Below are 20,547 nucleotides of genomic sequence, written 5' to 3' on the forward strand. Positions count from 1 at the left end.
CTCCAGCTTGACTTTCCAGAAGGTTAAAGAGCAGGGTCTCAGCCGTGGGCACTGCAAGAAGAGGCAGGAGGGAGAGAAAGAGGGAACCGCCTGGAAAGTGAAATTTGGGAGAATGGACTCCCATCTATTGAGATGAGTTTCTATTGCAAGCAAAAAGAAAGTGGTAAAATCATACCGTATCAAGCAAAAAAAACAATTTGAGTCCTCCTGTTGGATGATGTGACATTGTGAGATGTTCAGTGCAAACATAAAGGATGAAGAATGAAGAAAGCCCCTTCTTATAAAGCTGCTGTTACACATAAGATACAAGACAGGGTGTGATAAGATACTAAGAACTGTACAAACTGCTATAAGGGCATTCACAGCAAGGAATGATGATGTCTACATAGGTGTGAGAACCTGCTCTGAATTTTGAAGAGTGGTTACTTTTTTAACTCCCCAGAGATTGAGAAGCAAGAAGAACATTCTAGGTAACGAGGAGAAGCTAATTTGATTATTTTGTATTCCAAATTAGCCACTCCAATATAGAGAAACATTTACATAGAGAACTAAAATGGTGGAAAATAAAATTTTATTTTTCTTGATCTTTTAAAAACTAGATAAATACAAAAATACTTTCTTATGTTTCATAGACACAGAACAGAAAAGGTTTACATTCTACAAACCCTTCATTGAGGTAGGGGAAAGCAAATCCTGCATTCAGGATTCTGTGGACGAAACAACTGGGAATGAGACATGGCAGTAATTTAAAAAAAAAAAAAGGTGAAGTCACAGATCAAAATCATAGCAGAGGTAAAGGCAGGAAGGTACAAATTCCTCAGCCTAGCTTTCTAAACCTCCATGCACATTTCCTGCTCTAGATCCCATGCCCACTCATTCTCCAGTTCATCTGATCCCATCTCTAGAATCACTGCCTATTTGTCTTGGCCCATCCCTGGATGCTTTGGGGCACTTTACCTGCCAAAAATAGAAAAAAACTCTGAGATTAAAAGACTGGGAAACATCTGGGTTCAAATTTTGACTCTACCCCTTTAAGCGGTGTGTCTTCCAAACATTAAGTATCATTGCTACATTTGTATTTCTCATTTTTATGTGAATAATAATATCTACCTTATTGTACAAAATACAATGGAAGGAGCTAATGAGTAGTAAAATATCGAGCACCCTATAGGGTATTCAGATGTATCTTTTCATTCCTCCAGGCTTTTGCTCACTCGTGGCCACACCTACTATAATATGTTCCACCACCTGCTACCTCTTTGGCTTTCTCCGCAGTCCCAGGGGCATCCTGAGTTTTAAACCATCCCACATGTGTGTTCGCCATTGTCCTTGATCTATAGTTATGATAGCTCATGCCCATTGCTTTGTCATTTATCCCTCTCCTTTGCTGACCATCCTCAAAGACTGTCTTAGTCACTGTTATCTGCAAAAACCAGTATAGTAACTCCTTCTGAGTAAGTATTAAATAATTAAATGTACCTAAGATGATTTTAGAGACCACACAGAAAAACCAGTCTTTCTGGGCTCTCTTTTAGCTTCAGGTTTGTTGCTTGGCAGAGAGTGGGAAACTTGCCAAGTGCCCTGAAAGAGGCAAACCAATGATCCTCTTTCTAAAAATGCTTCTGGCAAGGTAAGAATTTTAATGTCCCATTAGATTCATTTAAAACAGAGTAAAACAAAACAAAACAAAAAACAGAATCCAATGCACATTGTGCAGGATGTGGTAAATTAGACCATTTTCACTGGCTACTTCTGCCTCACACGACAATGACACAACATCGTGGAACAGTGCTTACCATAGTCTCAAAGGTTCTTATCTTTCTTCATTGCAGACCTCTTTAGGAAAAATAATGAACCTTTACTTTTTTCCAAATAAGGGAACAAAACCATGGAACAAAATTGATGTTTCCTTGTTTTGGCTTTAACTAGGTCTTTGGGAAAACTCAAACAAATCTTTTATTTGCCATCGAAACTTATACTAAACAAAAGTGTAACCTTTCTCCCTTACTCATACTTCTGGCCACTCTTCATTCTAGGTCTTCCAACATCTGTAGCTTTTAGAAAAATATCTCTGGTCTCATTCCCTTCCCTGAGACACAAATTATCTAACAAAGTTTCTCCAGTAAGTTAAAAAGTTAAAAAAAAAAAAAAGATGAAGAAAGAATTTGGAGAAATCAAAGGAGAAAAAGGAAAGAATGTAGAAAATAAAAAATTCTTAATCATCGTAAATGAAAATTTAAAAAGAAGTATATTGTGGAAGGAAAATGGTATATAAGAAACATTTCAGATAGGATTTCCCCACCACGAGTCTACTCTCAGTTTCTTTTTATTAACCTGTATTAAAGGATTTGATTTAGCACCTGACATCTTTAAATAAGATAAAAACATTGGCAGCTTAATTATTGCTCTGCTCTGTAAGGCATGGTAGCAGTCAGTTCAATAAGCACATAAAATTCAAACATATGCTCAGCAAGCATCTACGTATCTTTTGTTCAGCTGGGATAGAAACTTTTTATTAAAATCTGATGTGTCAAATAGGGGGAAAAAAAAACCCAGAAGCAAGATAAAATGAATCATCTTTCAAAAAGAAAAGCAAAGATCATTTAGGACATTAGGACTTCAATAAAAATAGTAAAGAGGAAATAGTTATAAAGCAGGTCGGGTCTTAGAGATGGAAAAATAAAACAACTACAGAAAATAATCTTGATGGGATGGGAGCCACAAAGGAAAAAATGAAAACAATGTCTTCCTCTGAAGAGCGGCAACTAGCATTAAAGAAGAAACCAGAACAGTAGGATTCCAGCTAACAGAAGCAACAGCACAGAGCACAGATCCAGTTTCTTTTTTCTAGCTCCACAGTTCAAAGTTGTGGGGAGAGAGAGGAGGGGAGGAACGGAGGGAGGGAGGTGGGGGGAGAGAGAGAGAGATCTGGCAACCAACTGTAATTCAACAAACCCCCACTGTGACAGAGAGTGCTGAGAAGGATGCAATGATAGGACTTTATCACTGCCACCAAGGGGGTGATATCTGTTCGGGAAATTGATGTGTTTACAAATAATGCAATCCAAGGGAGACTCTGAAACAGTCCTCATGAGGGTTCTATGGGGTGGGGGGGTGGGGAATAAGAGGAAGACAAAGTCATGTCTGCCTAGAGTCAACAGAGCAAGCTTCAAAGAAGAGTTCAGGTATCAGCCCGACCTCAAGGAAGGGTGGGATTGGGGGCGGCCTGGGTCAGGGTGGACCTATAATGAGAAACAGAGATGAGGTTTAGGGGGCAGTAAATATGCCAGCTTGGATAGAGTTCTCTGGATTTCAGTAGAGGGATGAAAAGTCAAGGAGATAAGTGATGGTTGGATTGTGATATGTCCAGTCCATCCGTAGAAAGATGAAGTTCTGATTAAAATGAAAAATACCTCCTGCCCAGTTCTGTCCGTCAAGATCAGCTGTCATCTTCTATGTATCTGTTCTCAGGAGTGTTTTTCTGATTCATCATGTTTATGCTCGGGTGGAGGAGCCTTTGATATCTGAAGGTGCCAAATCTTGACAAAAGCCATTTAATGTTTCTCCCTGATAGAATTTAACTATGGCACAAACCTTATATACATTTAAAATGCTAAATAAACCCACCTTCAGGAGAGCAGATTCAGCCTCCTCCTCTGTAATGCTCCATTCCAGGTTGGCAAGATGATCAAAGAAGCTGCGGGGAAAAGCAATCTGAAGAGGGTGACCCTGGAGCTTGGTGGAAAGAGCCCCTGCATTGTGTTTGCTGACGCTGACTGTGAGTGAGGGCCACTCTTAACTTTTCATCCTTCATCGTGGTGTCTGGCAATGCTGGACGGTGACCTTGAAGTTTATAAAAGGGTTTGCTTCTAACATCAAAATGTAAGGCATTAACCAGAACCTAGAATGACTCTTGAAAAATCTCTCAAAACGTTCTAATGTGTCACACCTAGACGAATCTAATGCAGACACTCTTTCTTCCTGGAGTGGAATAGATTGCCATTTTCGCAGCTGAACCCTAGGCGACTAACTGTCTGGCACTCGGGAGCCATGGTGTATTTTTTTGTTTTTTAAATTCCATGCCTGTAAATATTAGCATTGGGTTAGGTATGGTGACATACCTCCAGTTATGTTGCACTGGGACCAACTAGAGAGATGGCAAATTTCACATTTGTCATTTCCCTTCACTCTGGGTCACACACACATTGAATGAAAGGGTTAGAAGAGAATAACACTTAGCATTTAAGGAATTTCTCTTTTTTTTTCCCCTAGCTCGTGTGGTCAAATTTACATATATTCCATCTATAATTATGATGTGACTCCCCTATACAATATCCCTGGTTTATTCTGATTGTATTATCGAGTAGAATCCCACAATTATCTTCTAAGTGGGAGTCAGTCAGCAGAAATGGATTGTCAAGCATTCATCTAGCTCTTTCTTTGACAGCTGCAGTATGAGGTAATAAACAGAAATGGCTGAGTGTGATCTTAGCTGAAGCTTTTCAGAACACGCTGCCTTATTATATATTCCACAAATATGATAAGAGTCCTGATTTTTACCAAACCTCTCTAGAAACTGTTTCCACTACAACTTAAGTAGATGTGGTTAGTTCACAAAGTAAATATCACAATACTCAATTGCTATAATGTTGAATTAAATCTTCACCATTTGAAAAATTAAAATGCAGAGAAAACCTCAGGTTGTTTAGGATTTAGTGATGACAACCTATTTTTCCCTTTCAAGCCCCATTCTACCATCTCAAATACATAGATAAGAAGAGTTTATAAGCATATATGAAATAATATGGCATATTTTAAATAACGTTGGAAAATGTTTTTCCTGGAACAGGGCTGTCAAGGTGGGTGAGTGATTTTGAATATTAATTTTTTTTCAGAAATATCATTTTTCCTATTGATCGAGGTGTCTAAAAATATTTTTAAATTATTTAATGCAATAGATAGTTCATGTTTTCTAATGAATCGTGGAACACTACATCAAATGAAAAGAAAGAAAGAAAGAAAGAAAGAAAGAAAGAAAGAAAGAAAGAAAGAGAGAAAGAAAGAAAGAAAAAGAAAGAAAGAAAGAAAGAAAGAAAGAAAGAAAGAAAGAAAGAAAGAAAGAAAGAAAGAAAAAGAAAGAAAGGAAGAAAGAAAGAAAGAAAAGAAAGAAAGAGAAAAAGAGAAAGAAAGAAATGGGAATATGAAATACTATCCTGGCACTGTACCAGCCTTTGGAATAACCCAGATTAACAATATTTCTTTCCTGTCCTCAGAGAGAACACAACCTAGGGATGGAAATAAACTGTTCTAACCTTTTTTGTTTTGTTTTGTAACACCTTGAAAAACAGTTTAGATACCATAAAATTCACCTTTTTAAAAGTGGAAAAAAAAATGGATAGTTCATGTTTTCTTTGTCATTTAGTTAAAATCTGAGGCCTGAGATATTCAGTCATCTAACTAATTACAAACAGATGTTTTATAAAAATCATGTGTAGGGGCACGTGGGTGGTTCAGTCAGTTAAGCATCCACTCTTGGTTTCACCTCAGGTCATGATCTCAGGGTCCTGGTATTAAGCCCCAGGTCAGGCTCCATGCTCAGCAGGGAGTCTGCTTGAGATTCTTTCCCTCTGCCCCTCCCGCCACGTGCATGCGTGCTCTCTCTCTGTCTCTCTCTCTCTCTAAAATAAAAATATCTAAAAAAAATCATTTGCAGTGGGATAGGATCTTACGACACTTTCTATATTCTTGGTAGTGTCTATGTTAATTTTTTCAGATTCTATATTTGTGGCTATCATTTCCATATTAAATAAAGGATTAGAAAGGTTAATTTGTCACCTGGCTGATAAGAGGTGGGGTGTATTGAATCTACATCTGACTGTGCAACTCATAATTTTTCTATAGCATCCTATTGCCTCTGAGAGAGATGTATACAAATATGTAATCTTTAAAAAAAAAATCTCTTCTTCAACGTGAGTATCTTCTTTGCAGTGGACAATGCCGTTGAATTTGCACACCAGGGGTTATTCTACCACCAAGGCCAATGTTGTATAGCTGCATCCAGGCTTTTTGTGGAAGAATCGATTTATGATGAGTTTGTCCGACGGAGTGTTGAACGGGCTAAAAAGTATGTCCTTGGAAATCCTCTGACCCCAGGAGTCAATCAAGGCCCTCAAGTGAGTATACAAAAGAAGGAATAGCATTCACAGGGACAAGAATAAAGTGTCCTCTCTAGGTTTGCTTTTTATTGAATAAGATTGTTTCCTTACCGCGGATCTTCCTAGGTGACAATACTGTATCAGTTTGGTGTTTCAAAAAAAAAAAAGAAAAAAGCAATGAATCTAACTCCCAGTTTAAAGAAAGCTAAACCCTGGGATAAGTACCTGACAATGCCCAAAGGAACAAGGAGAATATGCTACCTGACCTCATGGAGTTTACAGTCTGGAAGAGTTAAAAGGCTATCTTGGGTTTTTCTGCGCATGCCAAGATAGCCAAGTAGGAAAACCTTAGGATTTAGGCAATGCCAAATATTAAAACCTAAAAGTCCTCAAATAAGTCAGCTGGTAAATGAAGTAATATGTTGTTTTATCTTAATCACATTATATTTTATATTTTTTCACTGGTAAAGTGACTTTCCAATTTGATTTCATAACCCACATCAAAGGTTATAACATTATCAGAAGTTGCATCTTGTCCTAATGCAGAGACATGGACTTTCAAAATAGAGGCTGGATTTAAAATCTAACTTCCCTGAGGCTCTGTTTTCTCATCTGTAAAAGGGAAGTAGTAACACCAATCATGCAGGGTCAGTGCACAGTGAAATGCAATAATCTATACAAAGCATCTGAGTGTCTGGTTCACAGTACGTGCTCAAATGTCTGTTGAGTAAATGAAAATTGCATGCTTCCATTTATACCTATGGTGACAATTACTATCACAGATCAATAACTTCATATATCCGCTCTCATTGCTCTTGTTGATCTTTGGTTTCCAAATAATTTGAAGGATGTCCCGGTGTCATTGCTCAAACTTTCTTTCTCAACCCATCAACCCTAAGAAATTAAATAATTTGCGCATTCAAACACATCAAATGTATACTTTGAGACTCTTACAATGCCATGCCCTATTACATCTCATAGACTAGCCCATGAGCTAATGGCCCATCACACAGTAAAGAGCCCCTGCTATATCCTAGCCTTATGGAGAAGTTCCCGAGGGCCAAAAGGAAAGCCAAATTCAGATATGGCCAATCTGAAACCTTCCGAGGAAGATTTGTATTTATGGTGAAGCAAAATTAGCCAGACTACACTGAGTATGCCCCTAGGTATAACTGAAAACTTCCATCACTAGGCCTGAACTCTGGTGCAAGGTTCTCAGTCTTTCCTGTGCATTTGAATCACCTGAGAATCTCATTAAAAATGCAAATTCTGATGCAGTAGATCTCGGGTGAGGCCTAAGGAATGCATTTTGCCACCTAGGAACGCTAGAGTGGCTGGCTAGAGAACCACATTGTCAGTAGCCAGACCCTACTCTATGAATTCCTGTATTCTTAGATGGTTATTGACCATCTAAGTCAAACAAATTCTTTCTGCCTTTACCTCCCAGTGCATAAGCAAGACTAGGACTGTGCCCAAATATCCACTCTGGTCACAGGCGGGGAAGTTATGACTTAGGGAATACATCTTAAAATGAAACCCTCCAAAATCATGATTTTTTGAGGCCATAGTGAGATTAGTATTTTGGAAGAGGCCCGAGAAGCTTTGCATGGAGTTACATGGATCCTTGGCTAGTTGCTGGCAAACCTGAATATTTTAACCAGACAGAACTAACACCACCCCTTAGTCTGGCTGTAAGTAAATACTGGGCAGCAATTTAAATATCAAACCAACAGTTATTAAACCAACATTACAACTTCCTTGATCTGCTGGAAATGAAGGAACATTTCCCTTTGAAATATTCGTTTAAGTATCATGCACAAAGGAGGACTGAGCAACATTGTACCAAATATTGTGCCAAATTTTAGAAAACGGTTTCTGGTTTCAAATAGCACTTAATCTCATTGCATATGGGAGCTAGGCTTGTGCAGTTAGTTTGTGACATTTTTCTGGGATTTGGAAGATGAGGGAGATTGCAGAGTCAAAGAAGAAGATAAAGAGCAATACCTTTTAAGTAGTGAGAAAAGACAGGCTGAACGGGCAAGAGGCCCTTCACCTTAACTCCTGGATCTTCAGTCTTTTTCCTTTAAAACTTAACCCTGGCCACACCTGAGACAGGGCAGTCTTGACCAGTGATTTGGAGTCCAAAAAACACTAAGTTTTTCAGCCTCCCAAAATTGAGACAATTGAGACAATACATAACCCCAGTTCCAGGGCATGGAGGGAAAATGTGTGCTCCGGTACCCCGGCCCAAACTCTGGAGTTAGGTTTGTTTTTGTTTTTGTTTTCCTTATAAAAAAATATTGCTTAACAAACCATTCAGACTCTGTCATTCTTGTCATGTTTTTAGAGGTAGTCTCTGCGATGAAGCGGGATGCTAATAATCAGGACGGGCTAGAACCTGGGATCGGCCTACTGAGACTGCCCCCCCCCGGGACAGGACAGGAGGGTGCCCGGGCTGTGGCCAGCGCGGGTCCGGCCAGAGGAGGTTGTCAGGAATGAGGAGAAAACAGAACTCTAGGGGTCTTCAAAGCCCTAAAGCGTCTGCTTTCCAACTGCCATATTTAATTAAACCCAGTATCAAAGTTCTCTTCTCCTTTCCTCTTTACTTCAGTTAGGACTATAGTTTTCAAGTATGTCTGACTGTGTTAACAGGCATTTTTTTTCCGGTGAAAATAGATGACAGTAGTGTGAAAACGTTTAGATTTGTTTGCAGGGCTGATGCGCTTTGCTTCTGTAACAGTAAAGCAAATGCTGACTACAAATATTTATCTGTAAGTGTTCTTTCTAGAAAAGTCAGGGGAATAAACACAGAACGAATCTCAGCCTCCATCAGCTGTTTTGATGGAAGATTTCACTCAGTTAACAATACTCTAGCATTTTGAAGCCCTCCTTAACAGGCTGGGCAATATATTACCCTTATAAACTTACTTAATTTATTCATTTATTTTCCTTTCCATGTGATATTTTTCCTACAGATTGATAAGGAACAATATGAAAAAATACTTGACCTCATTGAGAGTGGGAAGAAAGAAGGAGCCAAACTGGAGTGTGGTGGAGGCCCATGGGGGAATAAAGGCTACTTCATCCAGCCCACAGTCTTCTCTAACGTTACAGATGACATGCGCATCGCCAAAGAGGAGGTAAATACTTTCATTCTGCTCTGTTCCCTTTGTTGCCATATGTTCTATATGTGTGTGTACAAAGCCTCCCTTTAAAATTCTCAGTTCTTGGGGAGTCTGGGTGGCTCAGTTGGTTGAGCATCCCACTCTTGGTTTTGGCTCAGGTCATGATCTCAGGGTCATGGTATCGAACCCCGCAACGGGCTCCACACTCAGCGTGGAATCTGTTTGTCCCTCTCCCTCCCCCTCTGCCTCCCTTCTCAGCTCACACACACACACACACCCACTCTCTCTAAAATAAATAAATAAATAAATCTTTATAAAATAAAATTCTCTGTTCTTTTAACATCTTTCTTGGTGAATGTTACTTTTCATTTCTGTTACTGATAAATGTCTATTTGTAATCAAGACTAAAAATAGTAAGGAAGTCATGAGGCCAGCCAAGAATTTCCAGCCAAAGACAGATCAGGATGCTTAACAATTTCTAGGGATTTCTTCCACAGCTTTAAAGTAATGAGAAAGAAAACTTCATTTCGTTGTTGCTTTTTCTCCTCTGGAAATAACATATTCAAAGATAACGGGAAAATTATTACATGATATGCAAGATTTTTTTTCAATTAAACTTATTTTGTGATAATTGTAGATTCAACTGTTGTTATGAGAAATAATGCAGACTGATCCCCTTGCTTTTTACCCAGTTTCCTACAAATGGCAACATCTCACAAAACTATAGTATAATATCACAGCAAGTATGTTGACATTGAAACAGACAAAACACAGAACATTTCATCAGCATATGAATCCCTCATGTTTCTTGAATAGCCAAATCCATGGCCCTCCCATAAACTGCTATCCTTAACCCCAGGCTTTCCCTTAACCACTAATCTGTTTTCCATTTCTATAATTTTGTCATTTCAAGAATTTTACATAAGTGGATTCATACTGCATGCAACCCTTCGGGATTGGATTTTTTTTTTTTTTTCACTCAGCTTAATTTTCTACAGATTCATCTAGGTTGTTGTATCTCAGGATAGTTTGTTCCTTCTTATTGCAGAGCAGTACTCTTGAAATTGGGAAGACTGAATCCTCTCACTTCATTCTTCTTCAAAATTGTTTTAGCTAACCTCGTTCCTTTGCTTTTCCATATAAATTTTAGAATAACCTTGTCCATATATATTTTTAAAAATCTTGCTGGAATTTTCAAAGGAATTGTGTTAAACATGTCTATCAATTTGGTGAGAATTAACATCTTTATTGTATGGAATCTACCAGTCATTGAACATGGTTTGTCTCTTTATTTATACCTTCCTTGATTTCTTTCATCAGGATTTTATAGTTTTCAGTATATGAGTCCTAAACATGTTTTACTGAATTTATGACTAAGTATTTTTTGAGCTATTGTAAGTGGAATCTTTAATTTTTGTATGCATATGCTTATTGCTAGTATAAATAGTTATAACTGATTTTGTATATTTTCTTGATGTCGCCAAACTCAGTAATTCTAGGAGGTTTTTGGAGATTCCTTGAGAATTTGTAGGTAGACAATTGTGTCATTACAAATAGGAACAACTGTATTCCTTCTCTTCTCATCTGTATGCTTTTTATTTCCTTTTTTTGCCTTTTTCATTTGCTAGAATTTTGCACGATGTTGAATAAGAGTAGCAAGAGTGAGCATCTTTGCTTTGTTCTCTATCATAGGGGAAAAACAATCAGTCTTTGCCACTGAGTATGATATTAGCTGTGAGATTTTCATAAATGCCCTTAATCAGGTTCTGGAAGTGGCTTTCTATTCCGAACTTGTTGGGAGGAAAAGGAGGATGGATTTTGTCAAATGCTTTATCTGCATCAACTTAAACGATCACACGGTATTTTTTCTTCATTCCCTCAGTGCGGTGTCTTGTATTAATTGATTTTTGAATACTGAACCAGCCTTATATCTCTGGAATGATTCTCACTTGGTGATGGTGTATAACTCTTTGTAGGTATTGCTGAATACTATTTGCTAATACTTTTTAGGAATATTTGCTGTAGTTAATATTGGTCTATAGTTTGATATTGATCTGTAGTTTGAGGGATATTGGTCTGTAGTTTTGTTTGGTTGTGTGTTTTTTTGTGGTAATTAAATTATCTCCTATAGCTATAGTTAGGTCCTCTTTCTAATTTCTAATGTTGCTTAAAGAGCTGCAGACATTTATTTTTTTTTAAGATTTTATCTATTTATTCATGAGAGACAGAGAGAGGGAGAGAGAGAGAGAGAGAAAGAAGCAGAGGGAGAAGTAGGCTCTCTGCTGAGCAGGGAGCCTGATGCGGGACTCGATCCCAGGACCCTGGGATCATGACCCGAGCTGAAGGCAGATGCTCAACCATCTGAGCCACCCAGGCGCCCCTTTATTAATAATAAGAACCATTTAGTGATTGCTCACTATGTGCCAGATATAGATCTGAGTGCCTTATAAACAGTGTAAAACATAAATATATTCCTATGAAATATAATGAATATAAATGTTTTATTTATGTAAAAATTTATATTTCTGACAGTCCTATTCATTTTTATAAAGTTTAGTGTATATTATATATGTATATAAATATATTTATATAAAGAAATAAAATATTTAATATAAACATGAAATATTCTTATTTAATTCTCACAACCTCTTGAAAGAAGTATCATTATATTGTTTTCTTCTCATAGAATCTCTCCAATACAAGAAGAAAGCCTGTAGTCTTTTCTTCCCAGAGATAAATACTCTCTTTTATTATTTTCACCTATTTAGACTGGTATTATTTTTCTAAAGATTTTATTTATTTATTTATTTATTTGAGAGAGAGAATGAGAGAGAGAGAGAACATGAGAGGGGGGAGGGTCAGAGGGAGAAGCAGACTCCCCGCTGAGCAGGGAGCCCCATGTGGGACTCGGTCCCGGGACTCCAGGATCATGACCTGAGCCGAAGGCAGTCGCTTAACCAACTGAGCCACCCAGGCGCTCCGGTATTATTTTTCTAATAAAAAAAAATCTCAGAACATTTATAAGGTGTATGATTCCTATGTTACATTATAATGTTTGGAAACTAAATAAAATTAAACATAGTATTCTGATCCAAGAATTTTCCTGAATAATGATATGGTAGTTGTTTTCAGTTCCTACCTGTTATATACATTTTATTACCCCTGTGAATATAACATGTCAAACTTTTTTGAACCCTTTTTATCTTTATGCCTTTTATATCTTGAGTTCTCCTTTGAGCCGCATAATCAACTATGATTTATGATTCTTGTTATCATCCTAAGTAGTAGATAAAAAACCTAAGGCCCAAAGTAGGAAAGAGCTATGTCACATGGCTAGCTAAAGGCAGCTTGGAGGTATAGGCTAATTCTCATGACCACAGTTCCCCACTCTTTCTATGTGACCTACTGTTGCTCATATTGACTTCATTATCCACCCAATCCCACCTAACCTAACAGTGTAGAATCCCATGGAGCTTGTGGGAACCATTCTGTTAAAAAGTGATAGTGTATTAATGTTAGAAGGAAGATTACGGGTAACTCAGGCCAAAAGTCAAATTTATAGATGTGGTAATTGAGATCCAAAGAGCTTAAGTGACTTGTTACTGTTACAGAATTATAGCCTCATAAAACTAGAAGGATCTCTTAAGCTCACCTCTCCAATCCCACTATGATCATTGGTTTGCTCCTGGCCAGTGGCCAGCCAATGTCTCTTTAAACAGCATCATCAACAGGTAACTCATTATTTCTTAGGCTTTTCCGTGTCTGGACAGTGCTAAGCACTAGAAAGTTCCCTCTAGCTGCATATGAATCCCTCCTCTTAAGTTCTGCTTGTTGGCCCCATATCTGCACTATGCCCTCTTCCGCATAAGAGCCATCCATATATTTGAAAATAACATTCATCCCCTACATGGCTCCTCACCCTCCATATGCTCTTAGCCCTGTTTTCAGCTCTTGCACTTCCTAATTTTCCTAGACAAATATATTGCAATTCAATATTTGGTGAGCACAAACTAACATTAAGAAGATGTTATCCAGAGACATGATATATAACTATATAACTAGGAAAGGCTAGTTTGCATTTAGGAATTATAAATAATCTACCTCATGGACAGAGGGTTTTTTTTTTTAAGATTTTATTTATTGATTGATTTTAGAGAGAGCACGAGCAGAGGGAAGGATAGAGGGAGAGAATTCAGACAGACTCCGCAATTAGTGTGGAGCTTGACGCGCGGCTCAATCTCATGACCCTGAGATCATGACCTGTACTGAAATCAAGAGTCAGATGCTTAACTGACTGAGCCACCCAGGTGCCCTGGACAGAGGGTTTTTAATAAATACAGAGATAGATTCACTGGCTTTGGGCTATGAAGGTGTCCCATAATAAACTATAACAAGAAGGCACTGCCAACTCAAATGTACTGAATCATAATCTTTCATCCAGTGAATTTGTATTTCATGTTTATGATATGATAGAGAATCTAAAAGGGTTATTTTCTTTACCTCCCAAAATGCCATCAAGCAAGGGGGAAAGTGCATAATCAAATTTGCAAGCAGTAAATAAATAGGAAAAATAAAACAAAAGATACATATGGATAATCAGACATAGTTTCTCAACACCAATTCAGCTGTCAACTGATTTTTTTTTGCATCTATTTGCATGTAAATTTTGCATGTATTGACAAATATTTGTCTTATTGGATCTGCTGTTCTTGCATACCATGGGAAAAGATAAAGGCAAAAAAATATATTCAATCAAGGAAACATTTACTATGTTCCTGTAATATACATAGTAGAGTAGCTTGTTTGCTGCTTCAAAGAAGCCTTGAACCATGTGCTTTGTTCAATTAAAATTAGGTAAGATATTAACACACTTATCTTTTCTGGTTTTTGCCTCCCACTAGCTTACATTTCTCAGAAAATTTTATTAACACTCAGAAGGACCCCTCTTTGTTTAATTTTAATATATGTTTTACAGAAACATAATACAGGAGCTTAATTTTTAAGAGAAAACCCACTTGTTTTTCTCCCATCTGGGGATGAGATACAGAATAAGTTGACTTTGGGCTGAGCTAACTAGAGAATCTAGCAAAAGTGAAAGAGCAATTAAGGTTTGAATGAGCAAATTGGGAGTTTGTTTCCCATCCTATGATTATAGTCATTATTAATGAACCCAGGCTTTAGTTAGTGGTTGAGGATTTAAGCTCTTACAGTAAGGGATCATTTTGCTTGGTACATGTAGGTCGCTTAAGATTTGGCTGAAGAACAGAATCCAAACAAAAATTCATGTTGTTTCACCTAATTTGGCTGATTATAAAAAGATCTAAGTCCAGTAGAATAGGTGATATTTCAGTTGATGATACACTGATAGTTAAAACAAAATAATTATTAACAATTATTACTTGTTCATTTATCCAGTAGAGCAAGCATTACTTTCTTGAGTTTGCTGTTTATGTAGCGACTTGATGTGGAAAACTAGGGAGAGAATATAAAATATTCCTAAATGTAAAAGAAACTCTGAAGTTAATGGTTTTATACACAATAGTAAGTTCTCGGAAGTCTAATTCCAACAACAAGAAAATTAATATTACCTTATTTATTTCCACCCCCATTTTGTTCCAAAGGGAATTTAACACACGACCATTGCCTATCTTAACCTCCCATTCCAGCAGCTACCGTTTTGATTCTTACACTTTGAGATGCAAAGTAAAATCTTAGTTTATGATAGTTTGTAGGGGAATAAAACTACAATACCTTTTAAGATATTTAGTTTTAACCTGTTACTTTGATTTATTTCATTCATTTTTTATGGTATAGATATTTGGACCAGTGCAGCAAATCATGAAATTTAAATCTTTAGATGACGTGATCAAGAGAGCAAATAATACTCTTTATGGCTTATCAGCAGGAATCTTTACCAAAGATATTGATAAAGCCATAACAGTCTCCTCCGCTCTGCAGGCTGGGACAGTATGGTAAGTCAAATCTACATATCGTCTTTTCAGTGTTGATCACATTAACATGTTACTTTGAACTTTGTTCTTTCTTTCTTTACCTATTTATTTTTGAGGTATTGACATTGTATTATTTTCAGGTGTACGATACAATAATTTGATGTTTGTATACACTGCAAAGTGATCACTACAATAAGTCTGGTTATCATCAGTCACTCTCCAAAATTAAATTTTTTTTCTTGTGATGAGAACTTTTAAGATTTACTGTCTTGGCAACTATCAAATATGTAATACACAATTATGTACTGTAGTTGCTATGCTGTACATTATATCCCCATGACTTACTTATTTTATACCTGGAAGTTCGCACCTCTTGACCCCCTTCACATGTATCTCCCACTCCCAACATCCTAACCCTTTGACAACCACCAGTCTGTTCTTTGTGTCTATACGTTTTGTTTGTTTTGTTTTTTGGATTCCACACATAAGTGAAATCATACAATATCTGTTTTTCTCTGACTTCTTTTACTTAGCATAATACCTTCAAGGTCCATCCACGTTGTCACCAATGGCAAGGATTTCCTTCTTTTTCATGGCTAAGTAATATTCCATTGTACACATCTATCACATCTTCTTTATCCTTTCATCTCTTCCTAGACACTTAGGTTGTTTCCATATCTTGGCTATTGCAAATAATGTTGCAATGAACATAGGGTGCATATATCTTTTTAAACTGGTATTTTTATTTCCTTTGGATAAATACCCAGAAGTAGAATTGCTGGATCATATGATAGTTCTATTTTTAATCCTTTGAGGGGGCCTCCATATTGATTTCCATAGTGGCTGCCCCAATTTCCATATCCACCAACAGCACAAGAGAGTTCCCTTTTCTCTGTGTCCTTGCCAACACTGTTATTTCTTAACCTTTTGAAACTAGTCATTCTGACAAGAGTGAGGTAATATCTCAAGTGGTTTTGATTTGCATTTCCCTGATAATGAGTGATGTTGAGTATCTTTTCATGGGCCTGTTGGCCATCTGCATATCTTCTTTGGAAAAATGTCTAATGTAGATCTTCTTCTGCCTATTTTTTTATTGGACTGTTTGTTTTTTGATTGACTGTTGTATGAGTTCTTTATGTATTTTGGAGGTTAATCTCTTATTGGATATATGATTTGAAAATATTTTCTCCCATTCAGTATAGATTGTATTTTCATTTTGGTAATGGTTTCCTTTGCTGTGCAGAAGTTTTTAGTTTGATGTAGTCCCCACTTGTTTATTTTTGCTTTGTTGCCTTTGCATTTAAGGTTAGATTCAAAAATTTATTGCCAAGACAGACGTCAAGTAGCTTATTGCCTATGTTTTTTTCTAAGAGTTTTACGGTTTCAAGTCTTAAGTTGAAGTCTATTTTGAGTTATTTTTGTGTATGGTGTACAAAAGTGACCTAGTTTCAGTATTTTGCATGTGGCTGTCCAGTTTTCCCAGCACCACTGATTGAAGAGACTGTCCTTTCCGCATTGTCTATTCTTGCCTCTTTTGTCATAAATCAATTACCATATATGTATGGGTTTATTTTTGAGTTCTCTATTCTGTTCCATATAGTGACAGTTTTATTTCTCCTTTTCCTATTTGGATAGTTTTATTTCCTTTTCGTGCCTAATTGCTCTGGCTAGGACTTCCAATATTATGTTGAATAAAAATGATGAGAGTGGACATGCTTGTCTTGTTCCTGATCTTAAAGGAAAAACTTTCAGCTTTTCACCATTGATTATGCTGTTAGCTGTGGGCTTGTCATACATGGCTTTTATTACGTTAAGCTATATTCCCCGTATCCCCATTTTTTGAGAATTTTTATTATTAATGGATGTTGAATTTTGTCAAATTTTTTTCTGCATCTGTTGAGCTTATCATATGATTTTTAACTTTCATTTTGTTAATGTGGTAGGTCATGATGATTGATTTGCAGATGTTGAATTATCCTTGCATCCCTGGAATAAATCCCACTTGATCATGATGTATGACTCTTCTAATGTATCACTGAATTTGGTTTGCTAATATTTTGTTGGAGATTTTGCATCTATGTTCATCAAAGATATTGGCCTATAATTTTCTTTTATTTTCATGTCCTTGTCTGTTTTTGGTATCAGGGTGATGCTGGCCTCATAAAATGAGTTTTGTCTTTAAATTTTTGGAAGAGTTTGAGAAGGATAGGTAGTAAATCTTTGAATGTTTTGTAGAATTCACCAATAAATCCATTTGGTCCTGAAATTTGTTTTTTGGGGAATTTTTTGATTACTAATACAATTTCCTATTAGTAATTGGTCTATTTAGATTTTCTATTTCTTTGTGATTCAGTCCTGAAAACTCTCACTTTTTTTAGAATTTAATCATTTCTTCTAAGTTGTCCAATTTGTTGATGTATAATTATTCATGGTATTCTCTTACGATCTTTTCTGATTTTGTGGTACTGGTTATAACTTCTCTTTCATTTCTGATTTATTTATTTAAACCCTCTTTTGTTCTTGGTAAGTCTAGCTAAAGGTTTGTCAATTTTGTTTATATTTTTAAAGAACATGCTCTTAGTTTTATGGATCTTTTCTACTGTCTCTCCATTCTCTATTCCACTGTGACCTTTCTTATTTCTTTCCTTCTATTAACTTTAAGCTTCATTCTTCCTTCATTTTCTGGTTTCTTTAGGTGTAAAGTCAGATTGTTTATATATGCATTCATGGGGAAGGTTAGTTCAGGATAAACCTAGGCTACTGTCTTGGACCACACCACACTTTGAATTTTTTCAGACTTTGATTTTTTTCATTTGGAATCACATGGCCTGCTGGACAAGCAGTTACTGCCTTAAAACTGAAGCCAAAATGAAACAAACAAACAAAAAACAACAACAAAACAAAGCAAAACAAAAACCCTGCTGTATTGGAACTTTAGAAGGGTATTTTCTCTTTAGCCCCTAAATTGCTTACCCCAAATATTTTAATGTTTGGCTAATATAAGTGTTACTAAATAATCTTTAGGTACTTGGCACTGCGCTATACACAAGGGAGATGAACTTCTGCTTTAATCAATTATATAGTAGGACAATATTTACTTGATGCTCTTATGTCTGCAAACGTATATTTCTTATATCGGTTTCTTATTCTGGGTTTATTAGAGATGTCTGAAGGTCTTAATTAGGAAGAACATAGTAGTTTTGAGAAACATGTCTGTTCATTTTTAACCAGATTTATATGTGCTTTATATCTAATTTATATTGTACCTTCATTTATATCTCTTGATTTTTATACTTTAAGGCCCTGCCTCTCAAACTGTTGCACCTCTGCCCAGCCCTCGTGTCTGGACTGCTTGGTTGGTAATTTTTACCCCATCGAAACTCACTTTTTCCCCTCAGTCCATGTCAATATTTAAAGATGATTTTCCTTCCGGATAATCAGTCACACCTACTCCAGTTAAAAATCCATTAGACAATGAAAAGTATTTATCCTTTTATTTATTTATTTTTATTTTTAAGTGATCTCTATGCCCAACATGGGGCTTGAGCTCACAACCCTGAGATCTAGAGTCATATGCTCCGCCAACTGAGCCAGCCAGGTGCCCTGAGGCTTCACAATTTTAAGGAAAAGCAGCCCGCTGTTTCTTTCCCAACCCTGCATTACTGTGCAAGGGGGCTGAAAAGTATTTATCCTTAAAAGGGACAGCCAAGCAGTCCTTGCCCCACTGTGTAGCTCTGGAATCTTTTTTCCTAATCAAAGAGAGAGGCACCATTTAGTCAGTATACTCTGTGCTAGGCACTGTTCTCTGTTCCTTATGTTCATTATCTCATTCCACCTTATAACAACAGTGTAATTGTTATGTCAAAGTTATCGATGAAAAAAACTAAAGTTTAGTGAAGTCAAGTCACTGATCAAAGCTCACACAGTAAATGGCTGTTGAGACGCAGACCTACTTCAGACTCGAAAGTAGTGATTCTCAACCCTGGCTGTGCATTACAGTCATCTGGGGAGCTTTAAAAAATAATAATAAACTGATTTGGCATAGGGTGGTGACCATCAAATCCATCAATTATATCAATCTCTGCGATTGAATGTGGACTTTAATTTAAAGGTTTTTATTTAAAGAGTATTTTTCAAAGCTCCCATGTGATTCTTTGTGCAACCAGGACAGAGAAACTGCTCGAAAGCCTGATTCTTTCTATAGTGGGATGTTTTCTTTTCAAGACTTAAAATCAAGCAAATTCTTCTTAAATTGCAATTTTCCTCTGATAAAATTATTAATAAGATTCAGCATTGCTATTACATGTATGTATATTATCTCCAGTTACTAAAAACTTCCACTATATAAGAAGTTTTGTCAATTTTAGTTGACTATAAGCCACTGTAAGAAGCCCCTATCAGGACATTCTATTAAAAAAAAAAGTACCTGCTATACATCACCTTACTTATGCCTTGAAATAACCTGGTTAAATATTATCACTTCCATTGTACAGAGGAGAAAATATATGTTTAGAGAGGCCAGATACCTTTCTCAGTATCACCTGGTACTAAGGGGGCAAAGCCAGGGCTCATGGGCTTGGAACCTCCCTTCTTTATAACAAGAAAAGGCTGTGGAAGGAGAATCAATTGGCAAGGCTGATTATTTTGAAATTAATAGTTTTCTCTAACTGAATATTTCTTAGTTCTCTATTCACTTAAATGAAAATATTTTCATTTCCAGGATGGGGTCAAAAGAGCAAACTCATTTTCTGCACATTTTAACATAAAAAGACAAGTGTCAGGTTTTTTACTTTGGAATGTTCTATGCCTGTTGGATTGGACCTAGCATATGACATCATTCTGCCCAGTGACGTAGAAATCCCCAGTCTGGAATTCCTCTGCTATTAAACAGAGGCATATTCTTATTGCTATTTATTCTAGAACATAATTCTATTTCTGGCATTGTCCCAGACATAGTTTCCACTTGGTGTTTTCAGGATAATTATTGAATCCCAGGGTTGTTGGGATTTTACCCATCATTTCAGAGTAGGGATCTGGTTTTGTAGTAGAACAACAATTAAACAAACCTAGATAAGTTGTCTTTTGAAAGCATGCATTTATTTAAGGAACTATGCTCCAGAAGGAGAGACTTGGATAAGAAACTGTGGTCCAATGAGAACATGGAGCTCTGGGAATTTGGATAGTAAATGCTTTCACTGAGGAAATGTCTGAATATTATCTCAGGATCAAATTCATAATCCAACTTCCATGCATAAAACAATGTATCTAGCAGTCACAGTGTTGTTCTCCTATTGTAGCAACATCAAGGGAGAGGAA

At 36.7% G+C, this 20,547-nt stretch overlaps 1 protein-coding gene across 1 annotated transcript in view; it reads left to right on the top strand.

Moving 5' to 3' along the window:
* Positions 1 to 20,547, top strand: part of ALDH1A1 (aldehyde dehydrogenase 1 family member A1) — a 55,848-nt gene that overhangs the window by 28,899 nt on the left and 6,402 nt on the right. Inside the window, exons 8-11 of the mRNA XM_027616564.1 lie at positions 3,676 to 3,778; positions 5,989 to 6,173; positions 9,131 to 9,295; positions 15,095 to 15,252. Coding sequence (XP_027472365.1) covers positions 3,676 to 3,778; positions 5,989 to 6,173; positions 9,131 to 9,295; positions 15,095 to 15,252 — 611 coding nt within the window. The remainder of the gene's footprint in view (positions 1 to 3,675; positions 3,779 to 5,988; positions 6,174 to 9,130; positions 9,296 to 15,094; positions 15,253 to 20,547) is intronic.

Source organism: Zalophus californianus, chromosome 13, assembly GCF_009762305.2.
Source record: "Zalophus californianus isolate mZalCal1 chromosome 13, mZalCal1.pri.v2, whole genome shotgun sequence".
In the NCBI taxonomy this organism is placed as follows: domain Eukaryota; kingdom Metazoa; phylum Chordata; class Mammalia; order Carnivora; family Otariidae; genus Zalophus; species Zalophus californianus.